We start from the raw sequence: 22,641 nt of genomic DNA, 5'->3' as shown, positions 1-22,641 counted from the left end.
CTGCGTGCCGGGGCCTTGCCGGTGGGGGTGTGCGTGTGGAAAACTCCCCCGGCCCAGCCGCTGCCTGACGTTCCAAAGCGTCACTCTTCTTCCTTTTCCGTTTCTCTGTCATTGGGCCGCTTGGGGTGGGATCTTGCTGCTGTTGAAATCGAGGGCAGAACTTTGCTGGCCTGGGTCCGAGCCCAGCGCCCCTGGCTGTCCAGACACGGGGCCGGGGGTGCCCAGTGGTTAAGGCGGAGGATTGGCAAGTGAGAGATCTGGGTTTAATACCCCGCTCCGCCACAGACTCCCTGTGTGATCTTGGGCCTGTCGCTCAGTCCGCCCCGTGCCTCGGTTCCCATCTCAGCGGGGGGTTACCAGGACGTGTCATTGCGAGGTGCTTAGCTACGGGGCTGACACGGAGCCAGGAGCCATTTGGAGACGGGGTTTAACTGGCAACTGATCCCGTGTGTGGGCCGGGACCAGACTGTGCTAGTCAGTGGGGCTGGTCCAGGCTCTTGGCCTGACAGTGGTCAGCACCAGGAGGAAAGCGCCCAATGGAGAGTTTGCGGGGGTGACTGGGGGCTGGTGCACGGACACAGGAGGGTTTATAGCCCTTGGCCTCTTTTAACCCCCTCTTGTGCAGCTGCGACCTCCTGGGGCGAGTCTGGCCCGGCCTCGCTCAGCTCAGGATGGCCAGCGGTCGGAGGTGGGAATTGCGAAGAGGAAAAGCTGCCGGGACCCCAGGTGGCCCTGCGTGCGCGTGGGAGCTCCTGGGAGGAATGGCCTGACGCTGGTGGCAGAGGCAGAGGTGGGACTGGCTGGTAAACGATGCCCGTCAAACCGCTGCCCGGGCAGTGGATAAAGTGAGCGGGTCAGCAGGGGAAATCGAGTCACGGATCGGACACGTCCGTAGGGAGTGTCACAGACAGGCTTTGCGGCTGTGCTCCTCCAGTTCTCGCCCCCTGCCCATCGCTGTGGCATCTGGGCTGGTGGCATTCCTGAGCGGGTCCTGATCCGAACCACCTGGGAAGCAGATCCTCAGTGGCCCACACTGACCGCGCTGCCTTGTCCTTGTCGTGCTGCAGTGGCTCATGTCGGCTGGGGCTGTGGCAGTGCGGAGCGGTTCCGGACGAGACGGGGCCCAGCCGCACGCGTTGGGTGGGGCTCCCTCGGGTGTGGCGGTGGGAAGAAGAGGAGAAGCGTCCCCTGAGCGCTAGATGTCACAGCAAAGAGCCCTGAGCTCCGGACTATGGAGGGAGGAAGAGATGAAGCAGAGGGGACAGCGCTGGGCAGAGGACATGCTGCGGGGCCTGGCCAGCCTCGCACGAGGGACGCAAGCGGCTGGCTCCCAGGACTGGCTCTCATGCTTGCAGAGAAGCTGGCCCCAGATGAGGATGTCCCGTATCCCAGCGCCTCATGGCGCTGTTTCCCGCAGGCTTGGAGCAAGGAGGGGCAGAACCAGGACCCTCCGTGGGAAACCCACAGACCTGCTTGGCCCCAGAGCCAGCGCTGGCACGGCTGCCTCCAGGACACGCACTTGAGACAGCTGGCGCGTCTGCTGCCCTTCGCCAGGGCCTGGGGCATGTGACCCATCACCAGCTGGTCCTTGGCACAGGGGCTGTGCAGGGGCTGGCGGATGGGCAGACACTGGTGCCCAGGCAAAGAGGAGGGAGAAGGGAAGCATTGGCCCCGTGCACACGGTGTGCGGCACTGCCGGGTGTTCCCAGGACCTCGGCTCGACGCTGACACACACCTTCCAGCCGCCACGCTTGGCACGGCCTGGCCGCAGCCAGGGCATCACGTCGTCCTGGTCCGCACGTGATTCGGGCACTGGGTCTCCGTGCCGCGCGGGGGCGCGAAGGGAGCTGACGGTGAAGGGGAGCCAGGCCAGCGGCTGCGTCCCAGCGCTAGAGCTGGGCACGGGTCAGGTCGAGCGCGGCGTGTGGGGTGCACGCTGGGTGCTGAGCCCTTGGAGAATCCGGCCCCACGTGGCGAGCGCTGGCGCAGGGCTCTGGAGCCTTTGCCTTCCCCGGGAATGAAACCTCCCAGCCTGCTGTGCTGGGGGAGCGAGCAGGGCACAGAGCAGCCGGATGCCGGCCGCTGACGGTCCTCGCCGGTGCTGGGCTGTGGTGCCAGCTCCCCTCCCGGGCTGTCACCGCCAGGCTTCTCTTCGGCTCAGGAAGTGGGTGAGAGCGGCTCTCCGGGAGCCGGGCTGCGGTTAGCGCTTTGAGGAAGCTGGCGTAGACCGGACGTGATGGGTCTGTGATACGGCCAGATTTCGTGCTCCGGCAGCCGCAGGAAGGATGCCCGCTGAGCTGCGGGCGTGAAACGCGTCTGCTCAGCCCCAGGCGCTCCCAGCGGATGTGCTGCAGCAGGCAGGCAGGCAGAGCGAGGCCTGTGTGCTGCGGACGGGGGCACGCTGAGCAGTGCTCGTCGCATGGGGGTGACACACTTGTGACTGGGCACGCACGCTCGCTCCTGGTTGCGTCGGCAGCCTGGGGTCACACACGCAAGGCAGCGAATGCAGGTGCCCTGCCTGCGCTGTCCTCGCAGCCCTGCCACTGAGCAGCGCGTGCCCGGACTCCCGTCGAAAGCCTGCCTCTGTGATGTACAGAGCGTGCGAACGCTGCCCGGGACGGGGCCGAGGGGCCGGCGAGGCGTGTAAATAAACTGTTCCGGCAGCACTGAGGTGCCCGGCTGAGATAAGGGGCTGGAGCCAGGCGCTGGCCAGACGCAGCGTGAGAACCAGGCCCGGCCCCAGGCAGTCTAAGCAGGCAGGGCCGGCACGGGACGGGCGAGGAAAGAGAGGCAGCAGGTGCCCAGCCGGCCAGGCTGCTCGGAGCCCAGCGGCAGCAGGGGGTGGAGGGCAGCGATCCAGAGGGCTCTGTGTCTGGCGGGCAGCTGGGCGTGGCCCAGGAATGCCGTGGGCCTTGTGGCCTTCCCAGAGCCGTGGCTGGGAGACACGGAGCCCAGCGCCGCTCGCCCCAGGACAAAAGGAACATTGTGAATTTCCAAGGAGGCAGAGATGCCGCCAGCCGCTCTGGGCGTCGGGACCTGGCAGGCAGCCTGCCCTTCGTCGGCTGAGCAGCGCGCTGACAGCCGCCCGTCTCTGAACCCCTGTGGGGGGCGTGGATGGCGCAAGGGGTGGGGGGGTGAGGGTCGGGGTGGGTGGGGGCTCGTTGTCCCCTCTCGCCCGCACAGCCGAGCCCTGCGTTGAAGAGCTGCGTGTGCTAAAGCCATTAGGGGGTGAAGTCATGGCTTCGCTTTTATCTCTGCTGTGGAATCCGAGCTCTCCCCTCGCCCCCCCGCTGGTAACTGGGTTAAAATCCTCGCCCACCTGCCCTGACCTGCTGCCCCTCTGCTCCCTGACGAGGCTGGGCTGAGGAAGGGCTCCGGACAGAGCAGCCATGCCGTGTGCAGTGCCGGGACCTTGCCTGGGATGGGGGGTGCGGGGCCAGTCCCGTAGCCGGGTGTAGCTCCGCGGGCGTCCCGGCGCTGCCGAGCTGGGTTGCCCCGGAGCAGTCACCCGTGCCGGACTGGCCCTGCCGACCGGTGCTGCGTGAGCACCATGGCACCGTCACTGACCCGGGCCTTACGGATCATCAGCGGCACGGTGCCCCTCCCGCAGCGCCGCGCCCCCCCATCTGCAGACTGGGGTGCAGTGCTGGACCCCAGGGAAAGCACCCCAGTGTGTCACCAACCCTGCTTCATTTCAGCACCTTCCCGGGCCCTGCGCTGGCCCAGCCTGTGGTGGGAAGGGGCCTGGGCTGAGTTTGGGGCCGGGGAGTGACCAGGGCCCCCAGCCGTAAGCAGCAGGGCAGGCACGCGCGGCTCGTGCGTTTCAAGCCGACCGCCACCAGCCCCCCATGTCATCTGCCGCCCCTCCTCCGCAGAGCTCCATGAACCTGCCTCCAGACAAAGCCCGGCTCCTGCGGCAGTACGACAACGAGAAGAAATGGGACCTGATCTGCGACCAGGTACGGGGCCGGGGGGGGAGGCGCCGCTTAGCTGAAGCGGGGTGAATAGCGGGTGGGATGGGGCCGTCGGAGACCCAAACCGCCTCCCCCAAGCCGCTTGCTCCTGGGGACGTGGCTCTGGGCTTTGTGCCCGCCAGCCAAGGGGGGGCTGCGCCATGCCCGCTGCTGCGCGACCTGCTCTGGGGGGCAGTGGGCTGCAGAACGGACTGGGGCCAGGAGCCAGGGCATCCCCTCCAGCTCCCAGGGCTGAGCACGTCAGCGCGATGCTCTGGTGATGGGGGGCCGGGGCCGACCTGCAGGGGCCGTTGCCGCAGGACCGGCGCAGCGGGCGCCGGGGCAGGGAAGGAGGGTCCCTGGGCTCTGAGTGGGCAGAAGGCTGGGGGCAGGGGATTACCTGGACAGCAGCGTGGGGGAGAGCGGGACCAGCGCCGCGGCTGGGTCTGCATGGCCACAGGAGCTGCTCTGCGCCCAGGGCTGGCCACAGACGCCGTCGGGGTTCTCCAGGGTCGAGGGTAACAGGAGCGGGGAGGTCGGAGCCACAAGTCAGAGCCACGTCCGCGCCTCGTGGCGTTTGCCCTGTCCCAGCCGGTGCCGCCCCCCTCCAGTGACCCAGGCCTGGTTCCAGCGCTGGCAGTCACGCTCTTCCTCCCCCTCCAGGAGAGATTCCAGGTGAAGAACCCACCCCACACCTACATCCAGAAGCTGCAGACCTTCCTGGACCCGGGCGTGACTCGCAAGGTAAGGGGCTCTCGGGGCGGCCCTAAGCTGGGGGGGCTGCGCCAGCCAGAGCTGTGGCCGTGGTGACCCTTGTGCTAAGAATGCAGACCCAGGGGTGCTTCTAGGGCGACAAAACGCTTGTGCAGGAGGCGCCTGTGGTGGCTCCCGGCTCTGGCTCAGCCGCCGCGCGGGGCGTTTCTCAGAGCCCAGGGGTTTCCAGCAGTTCAGGCGGAGGGAGTTTGTCACGGCACCGCGAACACGCCGTGCCGACTTTGAGCTCCGGCCGCGGCCGTGCGCCTTGGACTCAGCCCCTCCACCGCGCCCCGGGCAGCGCCTCCTCCAGAACAACCTGGCGGCTGGTATCAGAATAACCCCCACCAAGCTGGCGATGAAATGGAAAACTGGGACCTTCCGGAAGTCCTGAATGAGATCCTAGGACGCTGGGCGGCACCAGCCAGTATTTCACAGGTGCTCGGCTTCCTTTGAGAGTGTTGCTGACTCTCTTGTATTTCTCACAGCCCCAGCTCCTGGAGTCCTGGGACGATGGGGGGAATCTCAGCTTTCATTTGAAAAGCAAAACATTTCTCGCAGTTCTCGCTCAAACGCGCGATTCAACGTGACCTAAAGCCTCTGGAACCAAAAGGCAAAAAACAAAACAAAACTCTGGGGCTCTGGTCATTGAGCGATTGGGGGGTGGGGTGGATAGCCGACCCCAGCCACGAGGGTAAATCCTTGACAATCGGGCCTTGAGACCTCTGGAGGATCTGGCCCCATGTGAATGACTGGGAGCCTCCCGGTCAAACAGAGATGTCTGATCTCTAGCTATTTGTCCGAGGCTGGCCCAGGTCCCCATTGTGCTCGGTGCTGTACAAACACAGAACAGAGATGGTCCCAGCCCCATAGAGCTTAGGATGGTTGCTCTGTTGCTGATCCGTCTGGTCTGGGAGGCGAGGCGGTTTCTGTGAGGGGTGGAGGGAGACCTGGGGAGCTGGGCTCGGGGCCTAGGGTTGGTGGCTGCTACTGACGGGGGACTCTGTTGGCAGAAATTCAGACGGAGGGTGCAAGAATCAACCAAAGTGCTGCGGGAGCTGGAGATCTCCTTGAGGACCAACCACATCGGGTAGGTGCCGCTCTCCTGCGGGGGCAGCTGGGGTCGGTCTGGGGCGGGAGCCAGCAGGGTGGGGTGCTGGGCTGCTCTGACTGCCCCCTTTAAAGTCCTCCGTGCTCAGCACTTCGGCTCTGGATGGCCGGGTCTCCCCTCAGTTCCAGAGCCGCCAGGACCCTTTTCTCCATGACGCCCCTTACTGGGAGTCCTCTGCCTGCAGCCGGACTGAGCATTCCCCAGTGAGAGGGGACAGTGAGGCGCACCGTGGGGCAGTGACCTGTCCCTATCCCTAAGCATCACCCGAACCCTGACCTAGCAAGCCAGTAGCAGACACAGCAGCCAGACCAGGCCTCCTGGCTCCCAGTCCTGTGCTCTGCCCCGGCACCCCACTGTGGCTAGCCCCACCACCTGTTCGCAGGCTTCAGCCAACGTACGCAGCAAACGGCCGCCCTCCCTCTGAGGGGCACTGACAACACCAGCCTGCAGTGTCCGGGGAAGCCGTCGGTGCGTGGGACCGGATTTGTGAAGCAGACCGTGTCGTCGTCGTCGTGTCGTTCCCCCCCCCCCACACACACAGAGAGCGTTGCAGATACGCCGCTGGCTTGGAGCCACGCTCGCGCTTCCAGGCTTTGGTTGCAGCAGCTGGTTGCTACAGCCAAGATGTCTTAGTGCAGATGGGGCCCGTGGGCCTGGTTAGGGCCAGCTGCAGGGGGTTGTGGTTTATTATTACGAGCTGCTTAGGGGCCAGGCCCCAGGGTGCCAGGTGCTGTGCGCACACTGAGCGGGAGACAGCCCCTGCTTCCAAAAGCTTGCAGTGTCAAGAGGCAGGATGGATGGGGAAACGGAGGCCCAGAGAGGGGAAGAGAGCGGCCCACGGTCAGTCCGTGGCAGAGCCGGGATTAAAACCCAGGCCCCTGGGCCGCGCGCCCCTCCTCTGGCTCTTTGAAGCTGAGCGTGGGCAATGTGTTGCTGCACGTGCTGTGGGGAACGCTCCCGCGCTGGGGGCCGGGGTGGGCACAGTGACCCCGCAGGCTTGTTCGGCCCTGGACCCTTGTTCCCCTTCGGGCTGGAAGGGCCGGGGTAGAACGCTGTCGTCAGATGTCCTTCCCCCAGCCCCCCGCCGCTTTGACGCGGCAGAGTTCCCCTGGCCGTGCCTGCAAACCGGGCTGCGGGTCCCCACCTGTCCGGGCCCGGCTGCAGCTGGAGGGGAAATACCGGCCGGCACAGGAACTGGGATTGTTCCTGTGCTTGGCGGGAGCCGCGGGCTCGCAGCGGCCAGGCGCGCCTTCGAGCGGATGCTGCGGCTGGAGCTGACATCCTGCCCCGGGGGCGGGGAGGCACAGAGGCAGGCGCTCCCTGACTTGGGGTGTGGGGAGCGAGGGGCCACAGGGTGCCGATGGGACAGTCACCATGGGGAAGAGGCCACGGGTCCCGCTGCACAGCCTGTCACAGGCCCAGCTGAGCCCCCCCGGGCGTGTGAGGGACCCAATCGCTGGCCCATGCACTTTAAACCTCTGGAGTGTAAACTGAGCCCAGGCAGTGCCTCTGGTGTGGGGTCGCCAGGCACGTTCCTGGGGTGCAGGTCTCTATCAGGCCCCCCCTCCAGCGAGCTGAGATCCCACAGTCCAACGGCCCAGTCCCTGAGACCGTGCTGACCCCGCAGACCCCCCCATAGCTTAAAGACATCCTGTCCCGGCCCTCTACCGCTCAGAGCGCGCCCTTACGAGGGTGCGTGGCAGGTATGACGTGGCACACGCCCGTGCACACGCACACGTACACACACACAGACTTCGCACAGGATTGCTCTTTACTGAACAGCAGGCGAAATACGGAGGTCTAGACAAAAATAACAAACCTTGCCTCAGTTTCCCCACCGCTCCAGAGGGCTCTTTGGCCTGGGGGTCAAAGTCCTGTGGGGGCACCCAGGGGCCTGCTGCTGCAGCGCTGGCTTGTTTTCTTAACCATAGAGCCTTTGTCTCAGCTCAGTTTGCTTCGCCCTTGGCTGGTCCTGCAGTCAACCCTCCGCCCCCCCCAGCGTGTGCCCGCTTCTCCCTCCCGGGCGCTGCGCGTCACACCTGGCCCACCCAGCCGCAAGGTTTTAAAGGCACCAGCCCCCTGGGGTAGCAGACATTGCCTGCGTGTGCACGCTCACACGTGTGCACAAACTCACGGTCTCTCGCACAGGCCTGTGTGCACTTTCCCGCGTGCACACTAGCTCACACCAGCCACGCGCCCACCCAGCGTCCCCGTCGGGCTCTCCTCCCCAGCCTGCAGCAGCGGCTGGCTTTGGCTCTGCCAGCCCAGGTGCCCTTTAACTCCCCCAGCCCAGGCCGAGTGCCCTAAAATAGCCCGTGCCTGGCCTCAGACAGGAAACGGGCCGGGGGCGAGGTGCTGGAACGCAGACAGACAGGAAATGGGCGGGCTCGCCTGCTCCCTCCCCCAGAGGGGAAACGGCTGCAAGACGGCTCCGGCTCCGGTGTCAGACTGACTCATGGCCGGATAGCGCCGCCCGGCATGGAAACTAGCACATGCCCCCAGCCCAGCACACGGGCGTGCCTGCACACGCCCCCCCCCCCCCCCCCCCCCCCCCCCCCCCCCCCCGACCGACGAACACGCGTGCACATGCCCTGAGCCCATGACACGCGTGGCTGGACCCGACCAACACACATGCACACGCGTGTGCCCCCAGCTGAAGAGCACAGGCGCCCACCCCCGTGCCCTGGCAGATAACGCACACACAAACCACTTGCACGTGGGTGCACGCCGCAGCTGACACGGGTGGGAGGTGGGAGCCATGTAGGATTCCCAGCATGCATCGCCTGCCCCAGGGATCCCGGAGCCGGGGAGGGGAGAGGGGAGGGGAAGAAATTGGCCTGGGAGCATTTTGGGGGGCCCGCGGGTGGGGAAGCCTCTTTCCAGCGCAGCGCGGGCCGGCGCTAACGGTCTGGCCGTGCAGATAACAGGCAGGCGGTTCTGGGCGTGTGGGGAGCTGCAATCTACAGGCTGCAGCGGGTGCCCAGAGCTGGGTGGGCCGAGGTCAGCCTAACCCTGAGTTCCTCAGCGCTGCCTGGTGCCACGACCCGCCCGCCCGCGCCGAAACCTGCCCAGGCCGTAGCTAACCCGGGCCGGATTGTCAGAGGAGGCCGGGCACCTGCAGCTTCCCGGGGAGGCTACCCTGGCCAAATGGAGCCGTAAGGGCCCTGCCGGCCTGTGGGCGGGATGGGGGGTGACCGTCACCGGGGTAACACGGTGAATCAGGGCCCTCGGGGCTGGGAAAGGGGGCGCGGGAGCCGGCGGTGGGCACAGGCCCAGTGACAGGTCAGTGGCGCTGGCCCGTTGCGCCCGTTGGCTCTGTTGGCATGGCGCCGCTGCAGCGCTACGGGGCTGGTTTCTCCCCCTGGCTCTGGACCATGGGCTGCTTGTGACACCCTGTGCTGGGCCCGAGGCTCCCTTTTCCATCCCAGGACGCCTCCCCGCTGGGGTCTCCTGGCCTGGCACCGCGCCGCCAGCTTCTTGCCTGGCGTGGGGCGCGCCGGACCCTGGCTGAAATGTGCCCCCTGGCAGCAGGCCAGCGTGAGCTCCCGGCACCGCGCCGGCTCTCTGACCGGGCGGCCACGGGCCCCCGTGTGACTCGCTCTCTGCCCCTCTCTGCAGGTGGGTGCGCGAGTTTCTCAATGACGAGAACAAGGGCCTGGACGTCCTGGTGGAATACCTCTCCTTCGCGCAGTGCGCTGTGATGTAAGTACCGCGGGCGCTGCCCCTCCCCGGGGCCTCGGGGGCAGGCTGTGAATCCTCCCCCCCCCCCGGGGGGAGCAGCTGAGATCTCAGTGCACAGTGAGCATGTGCCGGGGCAGCATGATTCCACGTAAAGGCCTGGCACCACAGGGCTCCCTTCTCCCTCGTCCTGCACCTGCGCACATGGGGCTTCCCAGCCTGGAGCAGAGCCACGGTCCAGCTGGCCCGAACGTGTCATCCTGACCCCTGAGAGCCGGACGGCTCGTGCTGTTCAAACCCTCCGTGAATCACGCTCCTTGCCTGCCCACAACGACTTCCTGTGGCAGTGAGTTCCACCCGCCAGACAGAGCATTTCCTAGCGTCACTCGGCTTCCGCCCCGGCAGACGCCCTCCTGAGCTCGTGTTTGAGGCAGGCGTGGGTGCTCCCGCTCTCCGGCTCTGGGCCCTGGCTCTGCGGCAAAGGGCAGGGTGGAGCCGGGGCAGCTCTGCGGCGTGCTCTGCGCCCAGCACCCCCCGTTGTTCTCAAGGGACAATCTTGCCCTTGGACGAATCTGGCCACCAGCGGGCGCCGCCGTGGGTTGAACTGCCGGGCTCTGTAGCCTGCCCGAACGCTCGGCTGCGTCCAGCGAGTGACCGGGGGAGAGGGGCCGCCCTTCCTGACCCCTCACCTCCCGCTCGTGGGCATTTCGTGCCCTGGACGTGCGACTCCCCCCGCCAATGCTGCTGGTGCAAGTCCATTTCCCACCAGTGCCGAGGGCCGCAGTGTGGCCGAGCCGGTCAGGCGAGCAGTTTTTGGCGGGGGACAGGATTTTCCGTGCCAGCCTCTTTGTGCCGGGAGCTCAGAGGTCTGCGTGCCGCTACGCCTGCCGTGCTGCTAACGCGTCCGGGCCAGTCTGCAGCCCTCGCTGGCGTGTGCAAGTCCCTGTCCTGCCCCCCAGCTTTGGGTGTCCCTGTGCCGCTTTGCCATGAAGCCTCTCTGTGCGTGCGTGTGCGTGTGTATGTGTGTGTCCCCCTCTCCCGGCCAGGTTTGATTTTGAGGGGCTGGATGGCGGCGAGGACAGCGCGCTGGAAAAGCTGAAATCCTGGAGCAGATCCATCGAGGATCTGCAGCACCCCGCAGGCCTGTCCGCCCCCTTCGCCAACAGCCTCGCCCGCTCTGCCCGCCAGGCCACCCTACGGTACGTATCTCCCGCCCTGCCCCCCGCTACGTCCCCCCCACTCTGCGTCCGCCTGCTCTGCTCTCTGCTGCGTGCCGCCCGCGCTCCCCGGGTACGTGCCCCCGTCTCTCCTGCCAGGCCTGTGTCCTGCCCCCGCCGCCCGGCCAGTGACGCGCCCTCCTCTCTCTGCTTCCAGGGCCCGGCTCCCCCTCGCTCTGCCTGCCCGTCTCCCTGGCCTGTGCACTCTCTCTCTGTCCTGCCCTGCCTCTCGCTGGGTAAGTACCCGCCCGGCTCCCGGCCGCCCGGGCACCAGCCCTGGTGGGGCTCCCATGGTGCTGCCCCCACGCTCTGCGCCTTTCGCTCTGCCCAGCAGCGTGTGCGGGGACGGGTGTGTGCAGCCGGCTCTGCGTGTGCATGTGCCTCTTTCTCTTCCCCCCCTCGCCTTCTTCCCCCGCTGCTGCCCCCGGCTCTCTCTCCGCTCACCCGCCAGCTGCCCCCGTCCCGCACTCTGCATCCCTCATTCAGATCCCCCCCTGCCCAGCGCGACTCCCTCGCCCAGCGCCCAGCGCCTCTCCTTCCTTCCGGCACCGCAGGCCTCTGTGCTCACGTCTCACTGCTCTGCTCTGCCTCCTGTCCTACGGCCCCCCAGTGCGTCCTGCCGCGTCACGGACCAGCTTCACCCCCTGCCCCCGTCCCGCTCCCGCCGCGGGCCGTGCCCTGCCTGCTCCCTGCGGCGCCCTGCATCAGCCCCATGGGCTGGCCGTCTCCGATGGGGCTGGGGGGCTGCTGTCAGCTGCCCCGGGGGCCCCCGCCAGCTGCCCCGTTCCCTTGCAGAGGGGCTGGGCTCTGTCAGCGGGGGTGCGTTTCCATGGGTTTGAAGGTGCAGAGTGGGGGGGGACAGGAGCATGTGTGGCCTAATGGATCGGACATTGCTCTGGGACTCGATTCCCAGCACAGCCACCGACCTGCTGCGTGACTCGGTTTCCCTTCCCACCGTCTGTCGAGATGGTGAGCTCCTGGGGACAGAGCCGGGGCCCGGGTCTCAGCAGGAGGCTGCTGTCATGCAGGCAGGGTGAGGCGCACGTCCTCAAGGGTGACCCTCGGCCCTGCCCCGCTGCTGGGTGAACCAGCAGAGCCACGGTGCAGGTGCGAATGGGGCAGCATGGCAGGCTGGGTGCGGCCGTGAGCTGGGGAGGGGGCCGAAGGACACGGACTCCTGCCCCCAGCGTGGCCCGCGGGGGTCTGGCTCCCTGGCCCCACCCGCTGGGATCCCAGCACAGCGGGACAGTGCGATGTTCCCCTCCCCCCCGGCTCCCACCCGGGCGGTGTCTGTGCCCCAGGCTGGCCCGAGTGGCCGGGCTGTGAAACTCCCCCCGGTGCCTGCAGCAGGACACCCGCTGGGGACGGGGATGGGGCCTTGTCCCCCCACCCCACCCCCCAGGGCCTGGCCTGCGCAGACACGGGCTGGGCTCCCTCCCGTGCGTCCAGCGAGCGTGCAAGGGGCGGCTGCGCTGGTGCTCTGTGTGCTAGTGCCAAGATCGCAGGAGGCGCAGGGCCTGGCGGGCCGGTGCTTTGAGCGGCAGCTCCGGGGGAGGTGGAGGGGGGGCAGCGGAGCTGGAAGGGGCCCTCGGGAAGGTGGGGCTGTGGCCCAGAGATGCCCAGCAGGTTTCATCCCCGGCTCCCGGGGTGAGAGGCTGGCCGGGGAGGAGCCTGCTGCTTGTGGGCGCCTGGCGGTGCGCTGACCGCACAGCGCCGTGTCTTTGCCAGCTGCAGCACCCTGCCCAGCAGGAAGGTGCTGAAGAACTCGCGGCTGGTGAGCCAGAAGGACGACGTGCACGTCTGCATCATGTGCCTGCGCGCCATCATGAACTACCAGGTAACGCCACTCCGGGCGCGATCCACAGGCTCGGGGGCGGATGCGGGGGTTCGTGGCGCAGCTGCCGCCCTGGCCGTCCTAGCTGTAGCAAGCCCCGGGGCCTGCCCACAGGGGAAGGTGCAGTGGGGCTGCTGGGGTCACCTCCCCTCATGGGACGTTTCCTCCTGACCCCTGAGAGCTGCGGCTGCCCTGAAGCAGGAGGGTGCATCACCCTCCCAGACTCCAGCAACTTCCCCTGCACGGCCCGGTTCGCCCCCCAGCAGCAGCTGTGGCGTCATTTGGGGCTGGGCAGCGCCTGCCTTTGACTTTCCCCTGGTGCGAAAATGTGAACTTGGGGAATTTTACCGGAGAGAGGAAAACATCCACGTCTCCCTCAAGCAGCGGGCAGTGCAGGCGTGGCTGGTCAGAGCCCGCGAGCCGCTCCCGCTGGGCCCCAGCACGTCCTCACGGTGCCCTGGTCCAGCTGCTGGGGAGCAAAGGGGGGTGGCTGTGGGCCAGGCCCCATGTGCCCTGGGCCCCCCATTCCTGGCCATCCTGCTGCATCTAACGCCCTGTCCTCCTTCCCCCGCCTCCCCAGTACGGATTCAACCTGGTGATGTCCCATCCGCACGCCGTTAACGAAATAGCGCTCAGCCTGCACAACAAGAACCCCAGGTGAGGCGCTGGTGCTGCCCCCTCCCCAGGCAGCGCGGGGCTGGGCTAGGGGCCCCAGCTGTGCCGCCGGCTCCCGTCCCGGCGCCCTGAGCAGGACGCGGCCCCACTCTGCTTGTCAGCCTCCGGGACGGGCTCTGCAGGGCCGGGCGGGGCCACCTCTGACCCCGGTGCCCAGAGCCACGCAGGGCGCTCTGGAGACCCGCCCGCTCGGCCGGCTCCCTTCCCCCTGGGCTGCGCGTCGCTGCAGCGTCCCGTGGGGCTGTCCTGGGCCAGGGGCTGTAGCCGGGCGCGGTGGATGGATTTCGGGGAGTCACTGACCCGTTAACATCGGGCCCCAAAGCTTCCTGTGACTCAGCTAAGAGCTGTCCAGGGGGCAGAGTCTGCATGGGTGGATCACAGCCCGGGCCGTGGGACTCCCGGATCCCGCTAGCTCAGGGTGGGGGTGCTGGGGGGGACCTGGCGTTGCACCCACCTGGGCTCTCTGGGACTGTCCCACCAGCCCCCGTCCCCAGCAGCGGGTCACCCCAGGGAGACAGAGGATTCCCCGGCGCTGGCTCTGTGGCTGTCAGGCCAGTGGGATCCTTGCTGGGTGTCCCCCCCCGCCCCGGTGCGGCTCCCCGTGCAGGGCAGGGTTTGCTGGCCGGTGGGTGGCTCACCCTCCCCTTTGGGCGTCCCTAGGACCAAGGCCCTGGTGCTGGAGCTGCTGGCAGCCGTCTGCCTGGTGAGGGGCGGCCACGAAATCATTCTCGCTGCCTTCGATAACTTCAAAGAGGTGAGCACAGGCCAGCCCGGCCGCCGGGGCCGGCTTCTCCCGGGGCAGGGAAGGGCAGAGCCTGGGGCGGGCTCAGAGCCTGGGCAACCCAGCCTGGCAGCAGGGGATGGGCAGCCCCATCTCCAGGGGAGCCCGGGGGGCTGCAGTGGGGCCGGGTGGCAGAGGCAAAGCAGACAGCATCTGGCTGCTCCATCCAGCCAAACCCAGCCAAGGTCAGCTGCAGGCAGGGGGGGCCCAAGGGTTACTCAGGCAGGAGCAGAATACGGCCCTCGGGATGCAAGTCAGACCCACGCGTGCAGCCCTGCCCCAGTGTCAGACGGGCCTGGCGCCTGGGCGGAGCCGGGGCTGCCGTAGGGCAGGGCAGGCGTTAACCCCTCTGCGGGCACCGCGCAGGTCTGTAAGGAGACGCACCGCTTCGAGAAACTCATGGAGTATTTCCGGAACGAGGACAGCAGCATCGACTTCATGGTGAGGAGGCTAGCCCCCCTTTCCCCCCACCCGAGTCGGGGATGGCCCCCCGCCCAGGCAAAGCGGGGCCAGTCACTCTCCCAGGGGGCCCCTCGCTTTCCTACCGGGGCGGGGCTGGGGGCCGAGTCACTGGAGACCAGCCCTCCGTGTCCCGCGCCCCGTGGCCCTGCCCTGACGGACGGCGGGCTGGCAGGGGTGCCCTGTACCTCCCTGCCCTGTGGTGACCCCGCCTCTCTTGCAGGTGGCCTGCATGCAGTTCATCAACATCGTGGTGCACTCGGTGGAGGACATGAACTTCCGGGTGCACCTGCAGTACGAGTTCACCAAGCTGGGCCTGGAGGAGTTCCTGCAGGTGAGGCACGAAGGCGGCTGGCAGAGCTGCCGGCAGCCAGGCCCCAGACCCGGCGCCGCCGTGGGCGCCTGAATGTTCTGGCTGTCGGATGCATTATGGCAGCTGCAGCCCCCTTGTAGCCGGGGGCGCAAAGACGTGGTCAGTGGAGGAGACGGACTCGTGGCCAGGCCAGATCCGCCCCCACAGCCCCTCCTGCCCCCCACAGGGCCCAGCACCAGCTGCTTCGGAGGGAGGCGCTAGCGCCCTGCCGTCGGCGGGGGGGTGTGTGTGATCTGCCCCCAGGCTCTGACCCTGAGCCACTAGTCAGGGCTTGGTTAAGCCGGGGGCGAGGAGGTTTAATCTCCCGGCCGCAGTGTCAAAGGGTCCATGGGGAGGGAGGTGAAGTGACTCCCCCACAGCTCACATAGGGAAGCTGCCTGCCTTCTCCAGCCTCACCATGCCTCAGTTTCCCTACCTGTAATACGGGGGTGGCTGGCCGCACCACGTGTGGCGTGAGAGGGAAGCAGCAGCTGCCGGGTAGAAGCTGGTCCCCTCGGCTGGCAAGTGGCGCGTCGAGGGGCCGGTGCAGCCGGGGCAGGGAGGCGTGAGGGGGACGGGTTTGCCGCCTGCAGGCGTCCTGCTATTGCCAGGCGGCGCTGCCTTCCCTGCCCTGATGCCGGGTCTCCCTCCCCTGCAGAAGGCGCGGCACACGGAGAGCGAGAAGCTGCAGGTGCAGATCCAGGCCTACCTGGACAATGTCTTCGACGTGGGGGGGCTGCTGGAGGACGCGGAGACCAAGAACGTGGCGCTGGAGAAAGTGGAGGAGCTGGAGGAGCACGTGTCCCACGTAGGCGTCCTCTGCCCGGCTTTGCACCCGTGGCCGGGTTCCCGGCCATCCTTCCCCCTAAAGCCACGCGAGGCCACGTGGGGGCCTGCCCCAGCCCACTGAGCCCCCACAGCAGACGGGCTGGCTGCACCGGAGGGGGGGCGACTCCGAAGCGGCGGCTGTGCCGGATTTGTGGCAGCCGGGGCTCAGGGCCGGGCCGTGGCGTGCTCTCGGGAGCATTGAGAAGCCAGGAGATGCTTCCCTGGCGGGTCTGGGAACTATCCTACTTCCCCCGGGAGCTTTCCTGTCTGGCATCATGGAGGCGGGGGGGGGGGGAGCGGGATTCCCAGGGGTTTTCCTGCCGGGGGGGGGGGGGGGCCGGAGGGGGGAAGGGAGGGCGCAGGGCCCCACGTAGGGCTTCACTTCCTGGTGCGCTGCGGGGCGGGGGGCTGTGTTTGAACCGGCTGCCCATGGGCCTTGGCAGAGCCGGCAGCCGGCAGTCAGGGTGTGTGGTGCCCGGTAACAGCTGGGGGCTCTTGGTCTTGGTGCAGTTGACGGAGAAGCTGCTGGACCTGGAGAACGAGAACGTGATGCGAGTGGCGGATCTGGAGAAGCAGCTGTTACAGCGAGAGAAAGAGCTGGAGCTGGTCAAGGTGTGGGGCGGGGGGCGGGGCAGGGAGCCCAGCTGCCCCCAGCTAACGGCCCAGGGAAGGGCGGATAATGCAGGGGCAGGGGCAGGACTGAGCCCTCAGCCGTGGGACCTGGATGGAGCCTTTTGTCTCGAGGCGCCGGTGCCCGGCTGGCCCCGAGCGAAGGGGGCTCCCCGCTGATGGGCCTGCAGCGGCTCGCGGGAGGGGTGGGGCCCCAGCCCCGTTCCCAGCAGGCACCTGTCCATCTGCAGAGGTGCCCAGGGCCCAGCGGGACTCCCTGCCAAGGGCTGGAGGCGCCTCGCAGGGGGCTGGCGAGAACCTGCGTTGCTCTGGAGCGTGCGCCGTGGAAAGGGGCCTTTGGGAACATCAGCCCCCTCCCGACTTGGGGGGGTGGGCTCGGGGCCCTGGGGGGAAGGAGCCTTAACCGTCCACGTGTGCCGGGCCAGGAGACCTACGAGAGCACGACACAGCAGGTGCACACGCTGCGGAGGATCATCAAGGACAAGGAGGCGGCTTTCCGGCACCACTACGGCTCCCGCCAGCCCGGGGCGCCGGGGGGCGACCCGCTGCCGCCCCTGGAGGGCGAAGGGGACGTCCCCGACGAGGACATCCGCCTCCCGGCCTTGCCTCCTGTGGAGGCCGCCCCCCCGCCCCCGCCTCCCCCGCTCCCTCTGCCCCCGCCGGCCCCGCCGCTACCAGGTAAGCCTGGCCCCACGCCAGGGCCACAGCCGGGCGGGGACCGCTGCCGAGGGCCCCCAAGGAGCGAGTGCCTCAACTTCTCCCTCTCTCCCCGCAGATAAGTGCCCCCCTGCTCCGCCGCTCCCTGGCGCCTCACCCTCCGTCATCCTCACCGTGGGCTTGTCAGGTAGGACGCGCCCCTCGCAGGGCAGGGCGGGGCAGGGCGGCCCGGGGATGCTGGAACCGCCCTTCGGGCTCAGGGTCCGGTCTGCGCTTGTGGGAAAATTTCCCTCCAATTTCCCGCTGGTTCAGCCCAGCCGCTGGGTTTGCGGCTGGACCCGGCTGCCTGCTGCCGGGGTTACGGTGCCAAGCAGCCTCGAACCCAGTGCCCCCCGCTCGTCCTCGAGGGCCCCAGGGGCTGCCCCTGCTGCTGCCCGATCCGACAGGCCTCTGCTGCTCCGTGCAGCCGGCAGGTGCCCACGTCTCTCTGGGGAGAGCTGGGCTTTGAGCTCTGAGATGCGCACGGGCAGCCAGGCCGGGGCAGCAGCTCCAGCGTCACGCCCTCCCTACCCCCTTGTCCCCAGCCATCCGCATCAAGAAGCCCATCAAGACCAAGTTCCGCCTGCCCGTCTTTAACTGGACGGCGCTGAAACCCAACCAGATCAGCGGCACCGTCTTCAGCGAGCTGGACGACGAGAAGATCCTGGAGGTGGGGCCAGGGCTGGGGGGAGTCGGGGCGGAGCCTCCTCCTCTGTGTGCCTCCCTCCTGCTCTGAGCCGCCGGCTGGGGGGCACCGGGTGTCAGGGGGCACCGGGTGTCAGGGGGCACCAGGGGTTGGGGGGCCAGGATCCGGGGGGGCCAGGGGCTGGCTCAGGCCCAGGGCGATGGAAATTCCAGGATTCTTCTTCCTGCCCTTCCCAGGCGCCTGATTGGCTGCCATCAGCAGGACACCTGGCATGGTCGCGGGGGGGCCCTAGCTGGGGGCTCGCATGGCCGGCGTGGGCAGGGTGCTGCAGCCCGGCTCAAGCCCGTGCCCGGTTCGTGCCCCCAGCCGGCGGAGAGCCGTGGGGAGGGTCCCGCCGGCTGACGCGCTCTCCTCCCTCCTAGGACCTGGACCTGGACAAGTTTGAGGAGCTCTTCAAAACCAAGGCTCAGGGCCCGGCCCTGGACCTGATCTGTGCCAAGAGCAAGTCCTCGCACAAGGCGGCCAGCAAGGTGACGCTGCTGGAGGCCAACCGGGCCAAGAACCTGGCCATCACGCTGCGCAAGGCAGGCCACAGCACCGAGGAGATCTGCAGGGCCATCCACACGTAGGTGCCCTGTGCGGGGCAGGGCCCTGGGACGGCCGGGGGCGGGATTGCCCCGCTGGCTCCAGGGGGCTGCCCTCGGTGCGCAAGGCGCGCCCCATCCTCGGCCAGGGGCGGGTCAGGGAGGGGCCCTGGCAGAGCCCCCGGCGCCAGGAGAGGCCAGGCCGCTTTGGGGTTCGGGGTTCAGGGTTCAGGGAGGGGGACTGGCCGCCCGGAGCCGGCTCTGGGCCGGGTCACGCCCCTGCGCTGCTCCCGATCCCCGCCAGCCTGGCCCCGGCACCCCTGGCGCCCGGCGTGGGGGCGGCCGCGCTGAGCGGAGGCTGGGCTCTGACGGCCCCGCCGGGCGGCAGGTTTGACCTGCAGACGCTGCCGGTGGACTTCGTGGAGTGCCTGATGCGGTTCCTGCCCACGGAGGCGGAGGTGAAGCTGCTGCGGCAGTACGAGCGGGAGCGCAAGGCGCCCGAGGAGCTGGCGGCCGAGGACCGCTTCATGCTGCACTTCAGCAAGGTGGAGCGGCTGGCGCAGCGCATGGCCGTCATGGCCTTCCTGGGCAACTTCCACGAGAACCTGCAGATGCTGACGCCGGTACGAGCCCTGCGCCCCCTTGCCCCGGTGCGCCGACCCCCTGCGGCCTGGGAGGGGGCCTCGACCCACCACGCTGGGACGGAAGGAGCCGGCCCCTCGGCTCCAATGGCATGTGCTCCCCCCCAAAGCCTGGGGTCTGGCCCCTCAGCTGGGGGGCACACGGAGCTGTGCTGAGGCTCTGCCCTCCAGAGGGCCTTTCCCTGCCCCCTCCCTAGAGCCCCACGTCCTGAGCGCCTCACCCGGGGGCTGGGGCAGGGCCCCGTCTGGCTGGCCCAGCTGGCGTGGCTGTGACGCCCGGTGATTTCATTCCGCTTTGCGCCCCCAGCAACTCAACGCCATCATTGCCGCCTCGGCCTCCGTCAAGGCCTCGCAGAAGCTGAAGCGCATGCTGGAGGTGAGCCTGCGCCGGAGGGGAGACTCCTGGAGCCCTGCCCCTGCCGTGGGCAGCTGGCTTCTTGCACCTAGAAAAGGAGGCAGAGGGGCACCGGCCTGGGACCCTGCTTCTCTCTGCCACCTGGCGCTGCCCAAGGGCTGACGGGCGCTGCAGGCGGGCACGGGGCTCAGGGGGTGGGGGCAGAGCCAGGCAGAGCGCTGGGATCGGTGCCACTGGACACGGGGGCTACCTGGGAGCCCAGCTGGGTGACTGCAGTAGTGAAGGACCCATTTTACAGATAGGGAAACTGAGGCACAGGGTGACACGCTGGGCCTGTTGGGACTAGAACCCAGGAGTCCTGGCTTTCTGTGCGCAGCTGTGACTGCCTGGGCTCATGGGCATCCTGTCCCCTGGGGCAGTTGGGGGGCTCGGGGTGGGGGCTGGTTTCATGTCTCACTGACCCTGCCCTGCGGGTCCCTCCTTCTGCAGATCATCCTGGCCCTGGGCAACTACATGAACAGCAGCAAACGCGGCTGCGTCTACGGCTTCAAGCTGCAGAGTCTGGACCTGGTAAGGAGCTTCCGGGCACCGCACGCCTGCTCGCACACGCGTAGCCCTGCACGCGCACATATCAGCACACGCACGGGTGGGGGCAGGCGCATTCCTGTGAGGCCTTGTGCCCCCCCCGACTGCCGCCCCAATGCCCCCGACTGCCCCCCAGCACCCCCGACTGCCCCCCAGCGCCCCCGACTGCCCCCCAGCGCCCCCGACTGCCCTGCTCCGCTTCCCTCCCCGCAGCTGCTGGACACCAAGTCGACGGAGCGGAAGCTGACGCTGCTGCACTTCATTGCCTTGACCGTGCGGGAGAAGTACCCGGACCTGGCCACCTTCTGGCAGGAGCTGCACTTTGTGGAGAAGGCAGCGGCAGGTAGGGCAGCTCCCCCCTGCCTGCCCATGGCTCCCCCTCCCCGCCCCCGCTGCTGGGGAGCCAGCCCCACGCGGAGCTCTCCAGCCTGGCCCGGTTCCCGCCTGCCTGGCCCAGCCCCGGCCCCGTGTGGCTTTCCCGCGGGGTAAATCTCTCCGGGGGCCCCTGAGCGTTTCCCTCCCCCGTCTGAGGCCCCGCCAGTGCTGGGAGCTACGCAGACGGGACCGTCGTCTCGCTGGGGGTTGCCTCCGACCCTGCTGCAACACGTCTTTCCCGCCGGCCCCGGAGCGGGCCCGGGAGCGGGCGGTCCCTTGGGAATGCAGCGTTCAGGGGCTCGCTGCTGCTCGGCCGGGCAATTGCCCCCCCGCCCAGAGTATCCGGGTGGGGAACCGCGGGAAATGTGCCTGCCAGGCGGGTTCCCCTGGATTTGATCCCCCCCACCCCCCCAGTGTCCCTGGAGAATGTGCTGCTGGACGTCAAGGAGCTGGGGCGGGGCATGGAGCTGGTCCGGCGGGAGTGCAGCCTCCATGACAACAGCATCCTGCGCAGCTTCCTGGGCGCCAGCGAGGGCCAGCTGGAGAAGCTGCAGAAGGACGCCAGGACGGCGGAGGTGAGGGGCGTGGGGCAGGCGCTGGGGGGCACGGGCGGCCAGGGGCTGGGACTGTAGCGATGGGGGCGCAGGGGCAGCCCAGGGGACAGGAGTTCCCCTCCCCGGAGCCCAGCTGAGGCTAACCCCTGAAGGGCCAGGTGTCGCGTTCCGGGGCTCGTTGGAACGGGAAACCAGGCCCTGCACGTCCAGCATGGGGCCGGGCAGCGCTGCAAACGTGCTCCGCACCAGAGCTGCATGCATGTGGGGCCAGGCCGGTGCTGTGCACGCAGGTCCAGCCTGGGGCTGGTAGATGCTGGGTGTGTGTGTACACACACACACACACACACACAGAGCATTGGACACTCAGGCCGTCTGGCTGCCATAGTGATGCCCCGGGTGGGGTGAGGCGGGGGGGGGGCCGGGCGTGCGGGTGTTTGCCAGGATAAAGCAGCAGCAGCTCCCGCTTGGCAGGACGCCTACAACATGGTCGTGCGCTACTTCGGAGAGAGTCCCAAGACGATGCCCCCCTCTGTGTTCTTCCCCGTCTTCGTCCGCTTCATCCGCTCCTACAAGGTGAGCGGGGGGGCCCCCCCACCCCCTAACCCTGCAGCCGCTGGGAGGAGCCCCCCGCCCAGCTCTCCTGCCCGTTCGTGCCCCGGGCGGCCACCCCTGCTCTGCTCCCTGGGGCGGGCTCAGCCGGCTGCGGCAGGGCCCTTCCGGCTATTGTTCCACACGGGAAGAGGCTCCCGTCCGCCAGGGGCGCGGCCACCAGCACCCCCCAGTCGCGGGCGGCTGCTCCTGGAGCCCTGCCTGGCTGCCCCGGGCTGGGGCACCCCAAAGCCCCTTCCCCACCCCGCCTCTGCCCCGCTGGGCCTGCGCCCGCCTCTGCCCCACCCTCGGGCCACTGCGAGCCCTCCGGCCCCGGGGGCCATGGGCAGCAGCCAGCCCTGGCCACGGAGCAGCAGGGCCCTCGTCTGGCTGGTGGCCCGGTGCCACGGTGCCATGCCTGTGTGTGTGTGTGTGTGTGCGCCGGCAGGACGCGGAGCAGGAGAACGAGACGCGGAAGAAGCAGGAGGAGGTGCTGCGGGAGAAGATGCTGGCACAAGAGGCCAAGAAGCTGGAGAAGGTGTGTGTGTGTGTGTGTGTGTGTGTGTGTGCACATCTGTGTGTGTGTGCGCGCGCATCTGTGTGTGTGTGTGTGTGTGTGGTGTGTGTGCACGCATCTGTGTGTGTGCGCGCGCATCTGTGTGTGTGTGTGTGTGTGTGTGTGTGTGTGTGTGTGTGTGTGTGTGCGTGTGTTGGGGGGGGGGGGCGACTGCAGCGGGGCGTCGCATTAGTCACACTCGCCTCCATGTGGTTTTGGGGGGGGGGGGGGCACACGGCTGCTCCCTGGCTGGCACTGCTCCATCCTGCACCCCTCGACGGGCGGGGCAGGCGGGATTGCAGGTGGGGAAGGGTACAGGCCCGGGCAGTGTGTGTGTGTGTGTGTGTGTGTGTGTGGTGGGGGGGGGGTGCGGGGGGGGGTGTCGTCATTTACCCCCAGCCCCTCACCCCCCCGGCGTCTGTTGCAGCGGAACAAGTGGCAGGAGCAGGAGCTGATGGTGGAGCTGCGGCGCCGCCAGGCCAAGGAGCACCGGCCCGTCTACGAGGGCAAAGACGGGACCATCGAGGACATCATCACAGGTAGGGGCCCATTCCCCCCTCTGTGCCCCCCCCCCCCCCCAGGGCTGTGGGGGGGGCCCCGGGGCTGGCACCTGCTCTCGGCCAGAGGCACCTGGCCTAGGGGAAGGGGGCACCAGGCCAGGCCTCAGGACGCCGGGGTTCTGGTCCCAGGTCTGCCCTGCCCTGTTCTGCTGGGGGCCCTGGGGCAGGGAACCGGCCCCTCCCGGCCCCATGTCTGTCTGTCTGTCAGCCGTCTCATACTTGGGACTGTG

At 68.3% G+C, this 22,641-nt stretch overlaps 1 protein-coding gene across 6 annotated transcripts in view; it reads left to right on the top strand.

Annotated features, from left to right (window-relative positions):
- FMNL3 (formin like 3) overlaps window positions 1-22,641 on the top strand; it is a 39,310-nt gene that overhangs the window by 14,854 nt on the left and 1,815 nt on the right. For 4 of the 6 annotated variants that reach the window (XM_067529585.1, XM_067529588.1, XM_067529587.1 and 1 more), the window contains exons 2-25: window positions 3,876-3,959; window positions 4,617-4,697; window positions 5,720-5,796; window positions 9,436-9,519; window positions 10,542-10,694; window positions 12,441-12,549; window positions 13,127-13,203; window positions 13,882-13,975; window positions 14,369-14,443; window positions 14,685-14,795; window positions 15,472-15,621; window positions 16,152-16,253; window positions 16,697-16,949; window positions 17,047-17,115; window positions 17,513-17,637; window positions 18,036-18,238; window positions 18,586-18,820; window positions 19,146-19,214; window positions 19,683-19,763; window positions 19,992-20,121; window positions 20,568-20,728; window positions 21,179-21,280; window positions 21,744-21,833; window positions 22,279-22,390. In XM_067529585.1, the coding sequence (XP_067385686.1) occupies window positions 3,876-3,959; window positions 4,617-4,697; window positions 5,720-5,796; window positions 9,436-9,519; window positions 10,542-10,694; window positions 12,441-12,549; window positions 13,127-13,203; window positions 13,882-13,975; window positions 14,369-14,443; window positions 14,685-14,795; window positions 15,472-15,621; window positions 16,152-16,253; window positions 16,697-16,949; window positions 17,047-17,115; window positions 17,513-17,637; window positions 18,036-18,238; window positions 18,586-18,820; window positions 19,146-19,214; window positions 19,683-19,763; window positions 19,992-20,121; window positions 20,568-20,728; window positions 21,179-21,280; window positions 21,744-21,833; window positions 22,279-22,390 (2,827 nt within the window). Of the gene's footprint in view, window positions 1-3,875; window positions 3,960-4,616; window positions 4,698-5,719; window positions 5,797-9,435; window positions 9,520-10,541; window positions 10,695-10,930; window positions 10,949-12,440; window positions 12,550-13,126; window positions 13,204-13,881; window positions 13,976-14,368; window positions 14,444-14,684; window positions 14,796-15,471; window positions 15,622-16,151; window positions 16,254-16,696; window positions 16,950-17,046; window positions 17,116-17,512; window positions 17,638-18,035; window positions 18,239-18,585; window positions 18,821-19,145; window positions 19,215-19,682; window positions 19,764-19,991; window positions 20,122-20,567; window positions 20,729-21,178; window positions 21,281-21,743; window positions 21,834-22,278; window positions 22,391-22,641 lie in introns of those variants that run through there. The other 2 variants (XM_067529589.1, XM_067529590.1) reach the window with 2 other exon arrangements.

This window comes from Emydura macquarii, unplaced genomic scaffold (assembly GCF_026122565.2).
Source record: "Emydura macquarii macquarii isolate MOO-44397 ecotype Brisbane River unplaced genomic scaffold, CSIRO-AGI_Emac_v2 contig_2994, whole genome shotgun sequence".
NCBI lineage: Eukaryota > Metazoa > Chordata > Testudines > Chelidae > Emydura > Emydura macquarii.
This window is presented reverse-complemented; position numbering and strand designations above follow the sequence as displayed.